At 41.8% G+C, this 18,848-nt stretch overlaps 1 protein-coding gene across 3 annotated transcripts in view; it reads right to left on the reverse strand.

Moving 5' to 3' along the window:
* The window catches only part of aggf1 (angiogenic factor with G patch and FHA domains 1), a 79,075-nt gene that overhangs the window by 13,924 nt on the left and 46,303 nt on the right, over positions 1-18,848 (reverse strand). For all 3 annotated transcript variants that reach the window (XM_072257871.1, XM_072257869.1, XM_072257870.1), the window contains 3 exons: positions 18,162-18,327; positions 13,919-14,001; positions 5,454-5,581 (listed from right to left, as the gene is read on the reverse strand). In XM_072257871.1, the coding sequence (XP_072113972.1) occupies positions 5,454-5,581; positions 13,919-14,001; positions 18,162-18,327 (377 nt within the window). The remainder of the gene's footprint in view (positions 1-5,453; positions 5,582-13,918; positions 14,002-18,161; positions 18,328-18,848) is intronic.

Raw genomic sequence — 18,848 nt, forward strand, 5'->3', positions numbered from 1 at the left:
GCAGTGAGTGCGTGGAATGGGCTGCCAGCGACGGTGGTGGAGGTGGATACGATAGGGTCTTTTAAGAAACTCCTGGATAGGTACATGGAACTTAAGAAAAACAGAAGGCTATGGGTAACCCTAGGTAATTTCTAAAGTAAGTACATGGTATTATGCTGTATTTTCTAATATAGCTGCCCATTTGCAAATAAAATGGTGGAAATATAAAACTCAACAAGTCAACCAACAGTTGTGGAAGGTGTGAAATTTTCAGCTCATTAAACCTTTGTAGCATTTTCTGTTTTAGTCTCATTTTCCCCTCCCTCATCCTTACTGCTTTTAGGGTTTAAAAACACTCTGGTTGAGAATTCCTGCTGTTTGTTGTCAGGAGTTATATTTTTCTCATTTTCCTGTAATCAGGGTTATATAGGCTATTGAGTCTACCCAGAGTAGATAATCCCACTGCTCATTTTCTTGTGTCCCAACAATTCTTTCCCACCCCCTTCCTATCTACAGGAGGGACAATTCACAGTAGCCAAATTTACAAAAATTTCTGTAATCGGGGGGGGGGGGGGGGCGGGGAGGAGGTGAAATCATTATCTGAAGGAAATAGAGGAATGTGCAAATTTTACAGATAACATTTAGAAAACCAGGATCGAACCTGTGCTGCTGGAGCAGTGCTATTGTTTGTGAATTCCAAAATGTTTCAACCATCCATGTGAAAGATTTTTTTCCCTAAATTTTAGTTCTAAACAGGTGATTCTCATACTGATAACAATGTACCTTAGTAATAAATATCTAAAAAGCAGAACGGTCATTTGCCATTTATTTTTTGGAATTGGTTTATTGTCAAATGTACTGCGATACAGTGAAAAGCTGGTTTTACATACCGTTCAGCCAGATCAGATCATTACACAGTGCATTGAAATAGTAAGAGATAACACTACAACAAATGCAGAATGAACTCTAACAGCTGAGAGAACGTACAATGCAGGTAAACAATAAGGTGCAAGGTAAGAACTTGTAAGAAAGGAACAGCAGTTGTCATGGGGAATTTTAACTTCCACATACATTGGGTGAATCGGGTTGGTTTAGGAAGTCTTGAGGAGGATTTCATAGAATGCATCCATGATGGCTTTCTTGAGCAGCGTGTTAGTGAACCTACAAGGGAAAATGCTATCTTAGATCTAGTCCTGTGCAATGAGACAGGTAAGATCAACGATCTTGTAGTCAGGGATCCTCTTGGAAAGAGTGATCATAGTATGATTGAATTTTGCATTCAGATGGAAGATGAAGTAGTTAGATCTAGAACTAGTGCATTGTGCTTGAACAAGGGAGACTACAACAGAATGAAGGAGGAGTTGGCTAATGTGGATTGGGAGCACAGACTATTTGGTAGGACAGTTGAACAGTAGAATACTTTCAAAGAGGTTTTTCACAATGCTCAACAAAAGTATATTCCAGTCAAAAGTAAGGACAGTAAGTATGGGGAGAACCAGCCTTGGATAACTAAGGAAATAAAAGATAGTATCAAATTAAAAGCTCATGCGTACAAAGTCGCAAAGAGTAGTGGGAGACGAGATGATTGGGAAAACTTTAAAAAGCAACAAAGAACAACTAAACAAGAAATAAGGAAAGGGAAGATAGAGTATGAAACTAAATTAGCACAAAATATAAAAACAGATAGCATTAGTTTTTTTAGAAATATATAAAGCAGAAGAGGGTGGCTAAAGTCAACGTAGGTCCCTTGGAAGATGAGAAGGGGAAATTGATATTGGGTGATAAGGAAATGGCTGAGGCCTTGAACGGCTATTTTGTGTTGGTCTTCACGGTGGAGGACACGTCTAATGTGCCAAAGAGTGATGTTATGGACGAAATGGGAGGTGAGGAGCTCGATAAAATCACTGTCACTAAAGAGATAGTGATGAGCAAACTAGAGGGCCTGAAGGTAGATAAGTCCCCTGGTCCTGATAGGATGCACCCCAGGGTGCTGAAGGAATTGGCGGAGGTTATAGTAGACGCGTTGCTAATCATTTATCAAAACTCTCCAGACTCTGGGCAGGTCCCGGCGGATTGGAAGACAGCAAATGTCACACCACTTTTTAAAAAAGGGATGTAGGCAAAAGACGGGCAACTGTAGGCCAGTTAGCTTAATATCTGTAGTCAGGAAAATGCCTGAAGCTGTCATTAAGGAAGAAATAGCAAACATTTAGAAAGAAGTGGTTCCATTAGGCAGATGCAGCATGGATTCAGAAAGGTGTGTCCTGTTTGACAAACTTACTGGAGTTCTTTGAGGAGATAATGAGTGCAGTGGATAGAGGGGAACAGGTGGATGTCGTATACTTGGATTTCCAGAAGGCATTTGATAAGCTGCCACACAAGAGACTTATAAATAAGATACGGATGCATGGAGTCGGAGGAAGTGTACTGGCATGGATAGTGGATTGGTTAACCAATAGAAGGCAGAGTGTTGGTATAAATGGGTGTTTCTCCGGTTGGCAGTCAGTGGTGAGTGGGGTGCCTCAGGGGTTGGTGCTGGGCCCGCAGCTGTTTACCATTTACACTGATAATTTGGAAGAGGGGACTGAGTGTAGCGTAGCAAAAATTGCTGATGAGTGGAAAAGAAAATTGTACAGAGGAGGTGTGAGTCTGCAGAGGAATACAGATAGGTTAAGTGAATGGGCCAAGGTCTGGCAGATGGAATACAACATTGGTAAATGCGAGATCATCCACTTTGGAAGGAATAATAGAAGAACAGATCATTGTTTAGATGGTGAAAGATTGCAGCATGCTGTTGTGCAAGGGACTTGGGAGTGCTTATTCATGAATCACAAAAAGTTGGCTTGCAGGTACAATAGGTTATTAAGAAGGCAAATGGAATGTTGGCCTTCATTGCTAGAGGGATTGAATTCAAGAACAGGGAGGTCATGCCGCAATTATACAGGGTACTGGTGAGGCCGCACATCAAGTACTGCGTGCAGTTCTAGTCTCCATACTTGAGAAAGGATATACTGGCTTTGGAGGCAGTGCAGAGGTGGTTCACCAGGTTGATTCCAGAGATGAAGGGGTTAACCTATGAGGAGAGACTGAGTTGCCTGGGACTATACTCTCTGGAATTCAGAAGAATGAGAGGGGATCTTAGAGAAACGTACAAAATTTTGAAAGGGATAGATAAGACAGAAGTAGGAAAGTTGTTTCCATTGGTAGGTGAGACTAGAACTAGGGAACATTGCCTCAAGATTCAGGGGAGAAGATTTAGGACGGAGATGAGGAGAAACTGTTTTTCCCAGAGAGTGGTGAGTCTGTGGAATTCTCTGCCCAGGGAAGCAGTTGAGGCTTCTTCACTAAATATAGTTAAGATACAGTTAGATAGATTTTTACATAGTAGGGGAATTAAGGATTATGGGGAAAAGGCAGGTAAACGGAGCTGAGTTTACGGACAGATCAGCAATGATCTTACTGAATGGTGGGCAGGCTCAATGGGTCGGATGGCCTACTCCTGCTCCTATTTCTTATGTTCTTAAGGTCATAACAAAGCACATTGTGAGATCAAGAGTTCATCTTATAGTACTAGGGAACTATTAGCAAGGACTGACTGATGACAGGTCAAAATTGCAGTCAATGGGATGAGTTGCAATGTAAAGGGGGGACAAAATTGAAAAGGATGATGAATACAGAATAGAAGGTGTTACATTTGAAAGCATGTAGTATACGGAATAAGGTAGAAGAACTTGTAGCAGTTAGAAATTGGTAGGTATAACACTGTGGGCATCACTGAGTCGTGGCTGACAGAAGATCATAGCTTAACATCCGAGGGTACATATTGAATCAAAGCGACAGCAGGTAGGCAGAAGGGGTGGGGTGGCTATGTGGTAAAAAAAATTAAAATAAAATCCTTAGAAAGAGGTGACATAAGATCAGAAGGTATAGAATACTTGTAGGTAGAGCTAAGAATCTGCAAGGGTAAAAAGACAAGATGGGAGTTATATACAGGCCTCCAAACATTAGCAAAGATGTGGGCTACAATTTACAACAGGAAATAGAAAAGGCATGCCAAAAGGGTAATGTTACGTTAGTTATGAGGGATTGCAATATGAAGGTAGATAGGTACAATAATTTTGGTGCTTGATCCCAAGAGGGGAGATTTGTACAATGCCTGCAAGATGGCTTTTAAGAGCAGCTTGTGGTTGAGCCCTCTAGGGGATCAGCTAGGTGAGGCAGTTACAATGACGCTCAATAGCGACTCCTTCGTGTTCATCTACGAAAATAGCTGAATTTCTACCCATGATGGCTCTCTTTTTTCCTTTCAGGGTCGATGGGGTTCTGTTGAAGACCCTGACCTGGAATTACACTCAGACTTTTGTTCTTTGCTATGGCGGGACCCACTCCTGGGGATTCATGACTGGCCACCGCCTAGAAGATGAACACGTCTTCTGGGTTTTCAGGTTTCGTAGGCTTGTAGAGAGGCTGATTCTAAGCTGGTGCTGTTGACTGAAGCGTTGTGAGAGAAAACCGAACATCGGGAATTGTTGATCAGCTGTTAAGAGGCTCTATACTCAGCAAAAGTGAGCAGAAAGGATGTGCTGAAAAGTGGAGAGGGTTCAGAGGGGGATCACCAGAATGATTCTGGGAACAAAAGGGTTACCATATGAGGACTGACTGATGATTCTATTCACTGAAATTCAGAAGAATGAAACCTATCAAATGTTGAAAGCCTCGACAGAGTGGATGTTTCCTATGGAGAGGGAGCCTACAAACAGAAAGCACATTCTCAGAATAGGGGGATGCCCATTTAGAATGGAGATGAGGAGGAGTTTTTTCAGCCAGAGAGTGGAGAGTCTGTGGAATTTGTTGCCACAGGCGGCCGTGGAGGAAAGTTATTGGATATGTTTAAAGCAGAGGTTGATAGATTCTTGATAAGTCAGGGCATGAACAGTTATGGGGAGAAGGCAGAAGACTGAAGCTGAGAGGGAAATACATCAGTCATGATGAAATGGCAGAGCAGACTCGATGGGCCAAATGGCCTAAATACACCCCCACATCTTATGGTCTGGTTTAATAGTCTTATAACAGCAGAGAGAAGCTGTCCGTGAGCCTGGAGACACGTGCTTTCAGGCTTTTGCATCTTCTGCCCAATGGAAAAGGGGAGAAGCAAGAATGCCTGGATGGGAGGGTCTTCAATTATGTTGACTGCTTTATTTTGACGATCTATTGCTTATTATTAACTTAAAAACATCATCTTCAAAAGAGAAATTCAAAGTGCAGTATAAAAGGGCGTCCGGTGAATTACAACGGTAATGCTACCTGATAAAGTAGTATGTACACCTAGTGACATTATTTCTATTGGATAATAGGAATACTTTATTTAAAATTGAGGTTTAGTTGTACTGTTCGTATTCCATGCTTATATATATTTTGAGGAATTTATAAAATTTCTACCTCTTTTAGTTGCAGACTTATAATTTTATACTTACATATGGATTGAAGCAGGAGCATCATCTCTTTTGAAAATGCCATCACTTCCAATCTCCTGCCTACGTTTTGCAGCTCGATCCTTATATATCAAATTCTTCATTGATTTACCTCTTTCATATGCACTGTTCTAAATAAATGACGACAAATAAATTTATGGAGCATAACTGGCTTAGATAACACATACGTTTCAGAAAGAACTGGTATTATAGACACTTGAAATCCAGTTACATAAACATCCTGGATATTATAGTCATAGAGCTATAACTGGTGGGCCAAAGGGCTGTATCAATCACGTCCATGCCCAGCATCATGTCCATCTGTAGTAATCCCACTTGTCTGCATTAATACCAAAACTCACTATGTTTTGCTCTTTCAAGTACCCATGCAAATGTCTCTTCAGTATTGTTACTGTTCTTGCCTTCTCCATCATCGGCAGCTCATTTTACATACCGATTATTTGTACGAAAAATTCACTCCTCAGATTCCCTTTAAGCCTCTGCCTTCTTATCTTAAAACTATGCCCGCTTGTTTTTTGATAATTCTTCCATTAGGAGACAAATTCTGGCTATGTATCTGTGCCTCTCATAATTTTATATACTTGTATCATGTCACTGCTCAGCCTTCTTTGCTCCAAGGAAAATAGGTCCAGTCTATCCAATGTCTCCTTATATACTCATTCATGTGAACAAAGGGTTGGGAACTCCACCCCCCTTGGAAGTTTTCATGTTTTATTGTTTTACATCATCAAATCACAGTGGATTAAATTTGGCTTTTCTGACACTAATCAACAGAAAAGACTCTTTCTATGTCAATGGAACAACAAATTGGTCTAAATTTATTACAATTATTAAACACAAACATAATTACCCTCTTCAAGTTAGTATTTAGTAGATGCACCTTTGGCAGCAATTATGAGTCAGTTTGGATAGGTCTCTATCAGCTTTGCACATCTGGACACTGCAATTTTTCTTCATTCTTCTTTACAAAACTGCTCAAGCTCTGTTAGATTGCATGGGAATTGTGAGTGAACAACCCTTTTCAAGTCCAGCCACAAATTCTCAATTGCATCGCGGTCTGGACTCTGACTTGGCCACTCCAAGACATTTACTTTGTTGTTTTTAACCCATTCTGTGTAGCTTTGGCCTTTTGCTTGGGGTCATTGTCTTGCTGGAAAACAAATCTCTCAAGTCTCAGTTCTCTTGCAGACTTGCATCGGGATTTCCCTGTATTTTGCTGCATTCATTTTACCCTCTACCTTCACAAGCCTTACATTCAACATATTGTTTAGTCTGATGGACAAAAGCTCAATTTTGGATTCATCAGACCATTGAACCTTCTTCCAGCATGTCTCCCACATGCCTTCTGGCAAACTCTAGCTGAGACTTCATGTGTGTTTTCCCCCCAGCAATGTCTTTTCCTTTGCCACTCTCCCATAAAGCTGTCTTGGTGGCCTCCCTCACTAGTCTCCTACATGTTCACTCAGTTTTTTTGAAGATGGTCTGCTCTAGGCAGACTTACAGCTGTGCCATATTCTTTCCATTTCTTGATGATTGATTTAACTGTACTCCCAAGAGATATTCAGTGACCTGGAAATTTTCTTGTATCCATCTCCTGGCTTGTACTTTTTAAATAACCTTTTTGCAGCATTGTTTGGAAAGTCCTTTTGCCTTCATGGTACAGTTTTTGCAAGGATACTGACTCACCGGCAGTTGGACCTTCCAGATACAGGTGTACAGTATTTTCACTACAATCATTTGAAACACCTTAAATGCACACAGGTGATCTCCATTAACTAATTATGTGACTCCTCAAACCAAATAGCTGCACCAGTGACGATTTGGTGTGTCATATTAAAGGGGGTGAATATTTATGTAATGAATTATAATGCATTTAGATTACTTTCTAGAGATGAGTTTTCACTTTGACATGAAAGAATCTTTTCTGTTGATCAGTGTCAAAAAAAAGCCATCTTAAATCCACTGTGATTTAATGTTGTAAAACAATAAAACATGAAAACTTTAAAGAGGTGGTATAAATACCTTTCTCAGGTCTTTCTTGCATTCCAGGGAATAAAGTTCATGTCTACGCAACCTTTCCTTGCAACTCAGGACCTCAGGTCCAGGCAACAATGGTATTGCATTTTGCAAAACTACAACTGTTGATAACCTATTGCTCATTAACTTAAAAACATTCATCTTCAAAAAATAAAAGAAACTCGAAGTGCAGTACAGCCTCTTTTGCTCCAGAGAAAACAGGCCCAGCCTATCCAATGTCTCCAAAGCACTCCAAATTCAGACACCGTCCTTTGTAAATCTTTCCCTCAAGAGCTTAATGACATCTTACAATAAACCAAGGTAAATTATACTTAACACAGTCTATCTTGAAGTATCAGTGTTTACTGACTTCATAGTGTCTGCTTTGGAGGAAAGAGAGAAGAGAAAGTTGCACTTTTGATTAAGGGGAAGGTCAAAGCTGTAGTCAGAGATGAAATTAATGAATTTTTATGGGTGGAGCTGAGAAATAAAAGAGGGATGATCACATTATTGGGATTGTACAATGGCTCCCCCAAGCAGTTAATAGGAATTAGAAGAACCTTAGGTTCCGCTGGCGGTGTTAGTCTAGGGCAGAGGTAGGCAACCTTAAGCATAAATGATTTTCTAGCATGCGTTATTCATTAATTTGAGGCAAAACATAACTAGATGTATTTAAATGGATAATTCCCATATTTCAAGTCTTGTTATGGCATTTATCTGGCCCACCGTCTGCTCATTAATACGTGATCCGGCCCACAGAGGCAAAAAGGTTGCTGACCCCTGGTCTAGGGGGAAGACCATCTCCAGCCCCACTATACTTGTGAAATCTCATTTGTGTGGATGCTGTGTGATGTTTTCTCCCTGTACAAATCACTACCACAAAATAACAAACAGTACACCATAAGCAGTGAAAGGTTTGAGCTTTATAATTCTTAATCTGACGAAAGGGTTAGTAAAGAAAACAAAAAGGGCCATTTTAATGAAACAGTCTAATATGCATGTTGGAGCTCACACTTTTCCTGTCCGTTCGTCCTCCATCGATTTCCCCTGGGTGTTGACTCCTGACCCCATTCCAACTCCACTCCATCCTGCAGTCTACAACCACTCCGTCCTGGCATCTTCTCTCTCCATCTTCTGCCGAACAAAAGCCTGCGAATCTCTCGCTCTCAACCACATAAGAAAGAAAACCACTCCCCCCATTGGATGGCGCACATTCCAAAGCCCTCGCTATCTCTAGTCATAACCCAAGCACACTGCTGATACAGAGAAACCTTTCCCAGGGAGTTACACTCTCTCCCCCACCAAATTCAGTCATGACCTCATGATTTTGAGATAATTTGCCAAACTTTCCTGTAAAACACAAAGTCCGACCCAGGTGTAAAAGGCAGTAACATAGCTCACCAAAGCGAAAGGGGACACACTCTGTTCCCCCGGTGCTACATAGGCTAGCCTATCCGATGGTCTCCCGATTCTGTGAGACCTCTGCACCCCCTCATCTACCTCTTCATGTTCTGACACCACTGGGGATACTTCTGATCTACCTGGCAAGGCCTCCCCCGGCCTATCACTTGTGCACACCTGCAACTTGGATCCCTCTGTCCATTGGCTGAGCCCCACTTCATGTCCTTCCAAGGTGAGTCCAACACTATGAGGATGAGGTCATCCAGATACACCAATACCTCAAGCAAGTTCATATCCCCCATCATTTTCTCCATAACCCGCTGGAAGGTTGCAGGGGCTCCCAATAAGCCCTGGGGCATCCTTTCGAACTGGAAGAATCCTAGTGGACATACAAATGCCATCTTCTCTTTGTCAGACTCACTCATGGGGATTTGGTAATATCCACTCCTCAAGGCCAGCACACTGAGCCACTTCGCACCACTCAGACAGGTCAGCGCGTCTTTAGTCCTTGGGAGCATATACTTGTCAAGGATGGTCTATCTGTTTGGAGTCCTAAAGTCCACACACATCTGTACCTTTCCATTCTTCTTTCTGGCCACAACAACAACTGCATAGGGGCTTCGGGACTCGGTGATGATCCCAGCTTCCTTCAACTTACACAAACGCTGCCAAATGTCTTCTACCTCTGCAAAGGCCAGTCGCCATGACCTCTCTATGAACGAAGTGTCCTTGGTCACCCGGATAGTGTGACGAGTGCTCTTGGAACAACCCACATCAAACTTGTCAGTGGAAAAGTCACCTTCCAGCTTCAACATCTTCTCTACCAGCCTGCAGGTACCAGGGAGTCCCTGAAGTTGGAAGACTCAGCAGTCAACTTTCCCCCTTTTTCCACTAGTTTCTCTCCAGCTTGGGACACTAGACATTACCGTCACCGGGAAAAGATGTGCCAGGGCATCCCCTGCTTGAAGGTGACCTGCCTCTTCATAGTATTCCTGACAATCACTGCCATCCTGTGTGCCTGTACAACCGGGGGCGTCTGCAGTTCAGGCGTCACCAGTACTCCAGCACCACTCCCAACTCCTCACTGTGGCCTTCCGGAGTAACCACCAAGAGCAGCTCGCCCTTGGGCATTCTGGGAAATTTGGGGTTTCCCATTACTCTCGATACTCCCCCAGGCTTGGACTGGGTGAAGCACACAGTCCCTCATCTAAACTCGTTATCTGGCCTAATGCAGCTCGAATGGACAATGTTCTCAGGAAGCTCTCTCCAGCTTTCTCCTTGCATGAGCCTCCTCACAATAAGAACTGAAACACTGCCCTTCTCAACGGGGTCTGGACAAATTAGCACAAATGCATCAAGGGCCTCAGCCACTCCCACATCGGCCTCCAAAAACTCTAGCATCACTGACAAATAACCATCACATGGATAATCACCTGCACTAAGACCCCAGATCTCTAGTGCATTGAATGGCATCAATGATAAATGTGTCAAATACTACCTGTAAAATGAATGGTACAGCAAAGTGACTGCGACCCTGTGTCAAGTATGCCTCTAGCATAAATACCCTCTATCTGTAGTGATACACTGGAGCTTGGACCCACTAAGCCTTCAGGAATATGGTTCTTTGCTTTCAGGCGTTCCTTGATATATTGCTGGGAATGTGTTCCCCCAATATGCCAGGCCATCGCCTAACTGGGTCTCTTAAGTTTTCCCAATGACTCTCTCTGCTTAAGTACCTGGGGCTCACCCTTAGAAGGGTTTCCCGTCATTCACACTCCCGCCTGAAGTGTCTCTCTTCACCAGTTATAATAGACAACTGATCCACCTCAGCCACCTGAATGGCCCCTCTGTGTCACAAGCAATTTAGCTGCCTCTCTGGCTGAAAGATGTAGGCAGAAAGCTTCTCCCTCTTCTCCTGATGCATGTTCTGAAACCCGCCAAGAGCTCCATTGGGCTCCCTGTTCTGCCAAATGCATTTTCCAATGCTCCTATGTAATCGGCAGCATGAGTTAGGGGGTCCTAGAACTTGACAGCTTTCACCACATCAGGAGCCCAGCCACTCAAACGTTCAACCAATCTATGTCACTTTACGTCCGAGCACTGCCACTCATCTAACAACTGAGAGGTCTGTTCCAGCTAAGTCTCATACTCCTCTTCCCCTTTATGGGTGGGCGTTATTACAGAGAATAGGTGGAGCCTACCTTAGCTGGGACTTTGGACATGGGGCATTTTTCCATTTATTCGCCAGAGAGGTAAGGACGGATACTAACTCAGAATTCTCACTCTTCCCTGGGGGGGGGGGCAGGGACTAATTAGACATTCCAAATCCAACCGTTCTTCCCCTCACTCCTCAGAAACGATAGAACCCTGCCTTTGAAGTCTCTGCCCCCAGCTACGGGAAACGACTTGTGATTTGGCCCACTCCACAGCCATTACACCAGCGCTAGTCTACAGTAAAACGAGGTCTATGCCCGCCATCTTATCAAACCTCGCTCCTCAATCATAACTTTGCTGACAACTTTAACAGTACTTAACAGGTGAATTAACAATTCATCCGAGTACAAATATCTACCCCACTCAACACGCACGCGTGAGAAACCGATAACCCCTGTGGATGAACACCACTGCTCCACCCCAGCAACATCCCTACCAGCAGAGACTTAAAATACACAACCCACTGGTTTAATGCTCAGGGAAGTCACACAGCATCCAATGAAATCAATCCTGGAACGATACCCCCACAACTGTCACCCTCAGTTTGGTTGGCAACATTAGTCTAGGGGAAGACAGTCTCCAGCCCTGCCAAATTTGTGAAATCTCGTTTGTGTGGATGCTGCGTGATGTTATCCCCTATACAAATCAGTACCATGAAACAACAAAGAGTACACCATATGCAGTTAAACGATTGAGCTTTATAATTTTTAATCTGACTATAGGGTTAGTAAAGAAAACAAAAAGAAAAAGGGCCCATTTTAATGAAGCAGTCTAATGTGCACATTGGAGTTCACCGATTTTCCTGTCCATTCATTCTCCAATGATTTCCCATGGGCGTCATCGACTCCTGACCCCATTCCAAGTCCACTCCATCCTGCAGTCTACAACCTCTCCTTTCTGGCATCTTCTGCCGAACAAAAGCCCGCAAATCCCTCGCTCTCGGGGACACAAAAAAGAAAAACACTCCCCTCCCTGGACGCTGCACATTTCAAAGCCCGTTATCTCTAGTCATAACCCTAACGCTGCTGCTACAGAGAAACCATTACATTAGCAGTGAAACCTTTCCCGGGGTGTTATAAACCGATAAAGGCCGATTGGAGTAAGTTGTTTAAGGGGAAATTTGTAGACTTTTAACGGTGGGAACATGAGAGCTCAAGATCTACATGTTCCCATTAAAATGAAGGACAAAGCTGGTAGGACTAGGGAGCTCGAGATGACCAAGGATATTGAGACCCTGGCTGGGGGATGAAAGGGAGACATGGGTCAGGTACTGGCAGCTGGGATCAAGTGTATCTCTGGAGGGGTGCAAGGGATGCAGAGTGTACTCAAAAAGGAAATGAGGAAAGTAGATGCAAGTTTGGCAGAAAAGGTCAATTTTGGTCTCTTCCCCACCACCCCACCTACTAAACTGGAAAGAGTGCAGAAAAGATTTACAAGGATGCTGGCAGAACTTGAGGAATTGAGCTTTTAGGAGAGGACAGGCTAGTACTTTATTTATTGAGTGGAGACTCACTTTTGAGGTGATTTCATTAGAAATCATACACTCAGTACATTTCCCCTGAGTTGGGGCATTAAGGACATGGGGACATAGGATAAAGATGAGAGGAGAATGATTTAAAATGAATTCAAGGGGCAACTTTTAAAAAATATACATAAATAGTGGCATTTTTGTGGAATCAGGTGCATAGGAAGTGGATGTAGGTAGGACAACTGGTAAAAGACTGTTGAACAGGTACATAGACTGAAGGTTTAGAAGTTTATGGGTCAAATGCTGGCAAATGGGACTATCTTGAATAGGGCATCTTGGTTGGCATGGAACTGTTGGGCTGAAGGGCCTGATTTAATGCTAACTCAATCTATGACATGACTATGACCAAACTAATAATTAGAAACATAGAAAACCTACAGCACACTATAGGCCCTTCGACCCACAATGCTGTGCTGAACATGTACTTACTTTAGAAATTACCTAGGGTTACCCATTGCCCTCTATTTTTCTAAGCTCCATGTACCTATTTAAGAGTCTCTTAAAAGATCCTATTGTAACCACCTCCACCACTTTTGCCGGCAGCCCATTCCAAGCACTCACCACTCTCTACGTAAAAAACTTACCCCTGACATCTCCTCTGTACCAACTTCCAAGCACCTTAAACTGTGCCCTCTTGTCTTAGCCATTTCAACACAATCAATGCCTCGTATCAGCTTATACTGGTCTCCCATTTAGCAAGTCAAGACCAAGGGGAGTTTTCAGATTAAGGACAATTAATTCTTGGTTCGGGAAATAACTGAACTGGTAGACATTGTTACATTAAAAAAAAATTGATGGGAAAATACTGAAAAAAGAAAAGCATAAAATAATGGGAGTTGAATGGTGTTTTAGAGTGCAAGGACAAAACCAGAAGAGGGAAGGAAAGAAAGGAGATCAAGGAATTTTGAGGGATCTTGATAGGAGCCATAGAAAAATGTGTGCAAAATGCAGTCCGCTCTTTTGTCACTGGTTAAAACTGGCTGCTCTGAAGAGTTCTGAAGTGACCCATCTCAATCCAAAGAACATTGGAATGTTTTAACAGAGAAATGTGTCCAGATCATTAAAAGCTAGTTCATGGGGATAAAGGTTAATCCAGAAGTATGGAATATGAAGCAGCTTTGCCTTGATCTGATTTTATCTGGAGTACTGTGTTCAGTTCAGGAAAGAGGATCAGATAAAGCAATAAACCTGGAGAGCTAGAGTTTGTAGCAAAGGTAGGAAAGATGTTGCAGAACAAGCATTTCTTTTATTGATTATACTTTCAGAAATAAGTTGATGAAAAACACACCTGTAATCCATACTTGACCTGAATCTGTTTTAACTCATGACGCCGTAGCTTATCTTTCTCCTCCTTGCTCAGCACTGGAACAGCTAAATAAGGCACAACAGGTGAATAAAGAATTTTACTTACTGTAAGTTTAAAGAAAAGTTTCTCCAGTAGGACTGCTACCTGAATAGTTTATAGAGCACAAAATTTAAAGGTTTTAAGTTACACAAAACATTAACTTCATACTGTATACCACAAGCAGGAACTTAAAAACACACAAATAAATTCTATTAAACATGTAAATTAAATCTCCATCAATAAACTTAAACCATACAATTTTAACTAACATCAATAGCTTAATGCTACTCTAATACCACTGGTAATTTTAATATGGATTAAACAATCATTTTCTAGTTCTGTCTACAAACCTAATACTGAGCTTCCAGTTATTTGGCATTTCAATTCTGTTCTCGCCTGTATAATGACCAACTTCAATCTATGGCATTAATGATTTGTGTAAATCATTACTATTTTCATTGTACCATTTAGAGTGAAGTATCAAAATTTAAGCCAAATTAAATGGTGCCTTCATTTTTTTTTTTTTTACAGTACCAGCAAGGAAGGACATCTCTTACCAAGTACCATATACCCCTATTAGTAATGACCCAAATAAAATAAATGTAGATATTTTGAAGGCAACTTTAAAGAATAAACCTATGAGCAGTATATTTAAAGCAGCGGTTCCCCACACTTTTATGTCATGGACCAATCCCCTTAAGCAAGGGGTTCACACAGCCTGGGTTGTGAATCCCTGATTTAAAAGAACAAGGGTCTACTTGTGCACGATTCTAAACACCAAATAACTCCATCCAGATATTGATTAAGATAGCATAGCTATTTTGTCATGGAAAAAAGGGAGTCTGTAGTTCTGTAAATTGTATTTTAGTACTAGTAATCTCAAGCAGCTCAAGGTTATGCCAGTAAAATAATTTAAAACAATAAAGGGCTGAGTACCCGTATTATTTACCAGTCTGTATTAAATCATGTGCCACAACAGTTAGGGTAATACTTCAGAGATGAAGCAGAGGTAAAGACCTGATGTGGAAACCTGAAGGGAAGATCTGTAAGAATGGAGTGGAAATGCACTGTTTAAAACAAATACTGTATTTGGATTGCAGCCTATAACTGCTCAAGTTTTTGTTTCTATAGGGGTTAAGTTTAAAAAAACACACACACATATTGTTAGCTTACTCTAAAGTATTCAGGACATTTTAGTCCTGAAATGCCTCTCAATGGCTTTTGCATATAACTACACAAATGTACCTGTATTTAGTTGGGAGCCATGAGAAGTGCTTCCAAGGGTTAGAGCAACCACTTCTAAAGGAGCTACAATCCTTATAAATTTTGGAAAATAGTCAACAACACTGCACTGAGAAATCTAAGCAATGTTTTTTTTGAATACATTGCCCAAAATGTAATTTCTTAATTCAATGGAAGGACTTTAACCATTTTTACTGGAGTATTATCATGAAGGCTTGTCTGCTTGATGGATTGACAAACACCCAAGCACCATTTAAGGTGGAGAAATTCAAGTTCAAGTTTAACTGTCATTCAACCATACATGAATAGCCATGAACACAGCCAAATGAAACAGTGTTATTCCCGGGCCAAGGTATAAGACACTGTACCAATGGTCATACATGGCTAAGTAAAATACAGTCACACAAAAAAACAGTCCAAGTGCCTATGTTCACGAAAGTTGCAGTCTGCAGTTGAACACATCTTCTTCTACGCGAACATCAGAGAGCAGCACTGACACCAGCATGTATGCTGCCCGCACCGCCTCCGATACTCTGGTGGTGCACACCAACTCCAACGCCACTCACGTGGGTGGCTGTAAACAAGTGACACTGCAGCTTGAGGCTTAGTCCTCGCTACGACCAAGGCCATGCATATCCTTCACTTTTTGCCAATACACCAGTGAATTCCACCATAAGGGAAGGGAGAGCCTCGAAAGGGGAGAGAGCTGCCATGTCTGACACTTCTCTTGCCTTTCTCAATCTCTCTGTCTCCACCCCTGGAGACAAACTGTTCACCAATATCTTCTATAAACCTATCGATTCTCACGGTTATCTTGACTAAACCTCTTCTCACTCTGTCTCCTGTAAAAATGCTATTCCCTTCTCTTAGTTCCTTTGTCTCTGCTGCATCTGTTCTCAAGATGTGGCTTTTATTTCCAGGACTTTAGAGATACTGTCCTCTTTCAAAGAACAGGGTTCCCCTTCCTATACCATTAATGCTGCCCTCACCCGCAGCTCCTCCATTTCCTGAAGACCAGCGCTTATCCCATCTTCCTGCTGCATTAAATATGTCCTCACCTACCACATCTACAACTTTCAAAAGGATCCACCTACTGAACATACCTTTACCTTCCACCACACCCCACTTTCTGCAAGGATTGCTCCCTCCCTGATTCCCTTGTCCATTCATCCATCCCCACTTAACCTCCATCCTGGCACTCATTCCTGCAAGTGGCCAAAGCGCTACACCACCCATTCACCTCCTCTCTTACCTTCAGTTAGGGCCCCAAACAGTCCTTCCAAGTGAGGAAATATTTCACTTGCATATCTACTGGGGGTCATCTATTGTGTCTGGTGCTCCTGACGCGGCCTACTCTACATTGGTGTGAGCCGTTATAAATTGGAAGACTGCTTTGTTGAGCATCTCTATTCCATCTGCCAAAAGCAGAACTTCCCAGTGGCCAAACATTTTAATTCCAATTCCCATTCCGACTCCGACGTGTTGGTCCATGGCCTCCTCTTGTGCCATGATGAGGCCACCCTCAAGGTGGAGGAGCAACACTTTATATTCCATCTGGGTAGTTTCCAACCTGATGGTATGAATATCAATTTCTCCTGGTAAAAAAAAATTCCCTCCCCTCCTCTCTTCTATTCCCCACTCAGGCCCCTTACCACTTCTCACCAGCCTATCACCTCCCCCGGTGCCCCTCCTTCTTCCCCTTCTCCCATGGTCCACTTCCCTCTCCCATCAGAATCATTCTCCTCCAGCCTTTCCTACCTACCTGGATTCACCTATCACCTCCTTGCTATCCTCCTTCCCTATCCCCCACCTTTTGTTCTAGCATCTTCCCACTTCCTTTCCAGTCCTGAAGAAGGGTCCCAGCCCAAAATTTGACTGTGTATTCACCTCCATTGATGCTGCCTGACGTGCTGGGTTCCTCCAGCATTTTGTGTGTTGCTCTGAACTTCCAGCATCTGCAGAATTTCTTGTATCCACACTAACAATGTCCAATAGGGTTTTGTGATCACAAGAAACATGACTAAGACAATTACTCACTGTTAAGACTGCATACCTTCTTCGCACACTCACTCCAACGCCTCTCTCACGCAGGCAGCAGCACAATCTGCACCAAATCCAGCTCCTTCTGTTTCTCTGCCAATGAGAATCTCGCTGATGGGGTAGCCCTATAGTACCTTAAGTTCTTAATGTCCAGCAGGATCTTGCGATCATAAAAAATATGCTTATAAAAGACAGTAACACCCTTGGTTGGCCCTGTAGAAGTTACCTTGTCCAAGTGTGCCACCATCTTACCAGAAACAATGTTACTGAAAAACCTCTATTGTTCACTACACATATGTGCTTCTGGATAATCTTAAAAGGTGTAAGAGAACCAATTGCATTACTTACCTTCGCTAACAATTTAGAATTACATTCTTGGACTCCTATAGAGACACTGTGATTGAATCTGGTTTCAAAACATGAGGATCAAAACCAACCTTGGTATGCAAATAAGAATAACCCATTGACAAGATACTGCCAATTCTAACTCTGCTCATGTCTTCCACCTCAAATCACTGCAACAATAACTGACATGTTGAACTAGTGATACTTGCTTACTAACAGTAAATATACTGCAAACTTGACTAAAGAAAACAAAAGATTTTATAACTACGATTGATTATATCGTTGCAGAAGGTAGCCTGAATAATGGTTCACTTCTTTCTTTACTGTTCTATGGAGAACATTACTAGACTTTTGAAAAACTCAAAAAAAAAATTAAGCGGTCATTTCTATTGAAATCCCCAAAGCAAATTCACTATTCTGTCAGTTCAATTGACAAGATAATCACAAATATGGGAGAACAGTGCATCATTAGTTCCAAAACTAATGCATCTAAATAGCACCGGGGTGGAATACACAAAGCAATAAAAATAACCTGAAAAAATTAACTACATTCAGTTACCTACAGATTCTTCTTTTTTGTTGAGGCGCAGGTGAGCTATAACCTGGCCTGGTTCACAGCCATTACATGTTTCAGTTCCAGGATGGATATGGAATGATAATACTGTTTCCCCAAATTTTACTTCATCACCATGTTCCAAACCATGGGGATCACACTCATTTTTTACCTGAAATTTAAAAAAAAACACACTAAGCTGCAAATTGACAAGCAGATTTTAATTACATGGCATTAATTTTGCCAATTGATTCCAGAATAGCAGTTTGAGAACAACTATTTTTACAATATAACAATTAGCAAATAAATACCAAACATAATCTTTGCATTGTTTTATTTCCACAGCTCAAAAATAACCTAAGTGATCACAACAGTGAAACCACTAAGAATCTTGTAGCACCATATTTCAGAAAATGTTTAGAGTAAAATGAATGAACAGGTCTTTAAAATCTGAATTTTAGTTACTTTTGTACAGTTCTAGTTTACAGAAAGTGAAGTGGTGATAGATTCAATGTTTTAAGCAACATATAATTTTCACAATTATGGTTATTTCAGAAGAAAGCGTTTTTTTGACATTCAACTTAAAAGATCATTTTACTATGGCCAGAAGCTCAACCACAAAACTTACTCATCTGCCAGCTTATGAAAATCAGTGTGACAGTTGCCTCTTCTGTTGAGTTGAAATTTACTGTG

Source organism: Mobula birostris, chromosome 5 (genome assembly GCF_030028105.1).
Source record: "Mobula birostris isolate sMobBir1 chromosome 5, sMobBir1.hap1, whole genome shotgun sequence".
NCBI lineage: Eukaryota > Metazoa > Chordata > Chondrichthyes > Myliobatiformes > Myliobatidae > Mobula > Mobula birostris.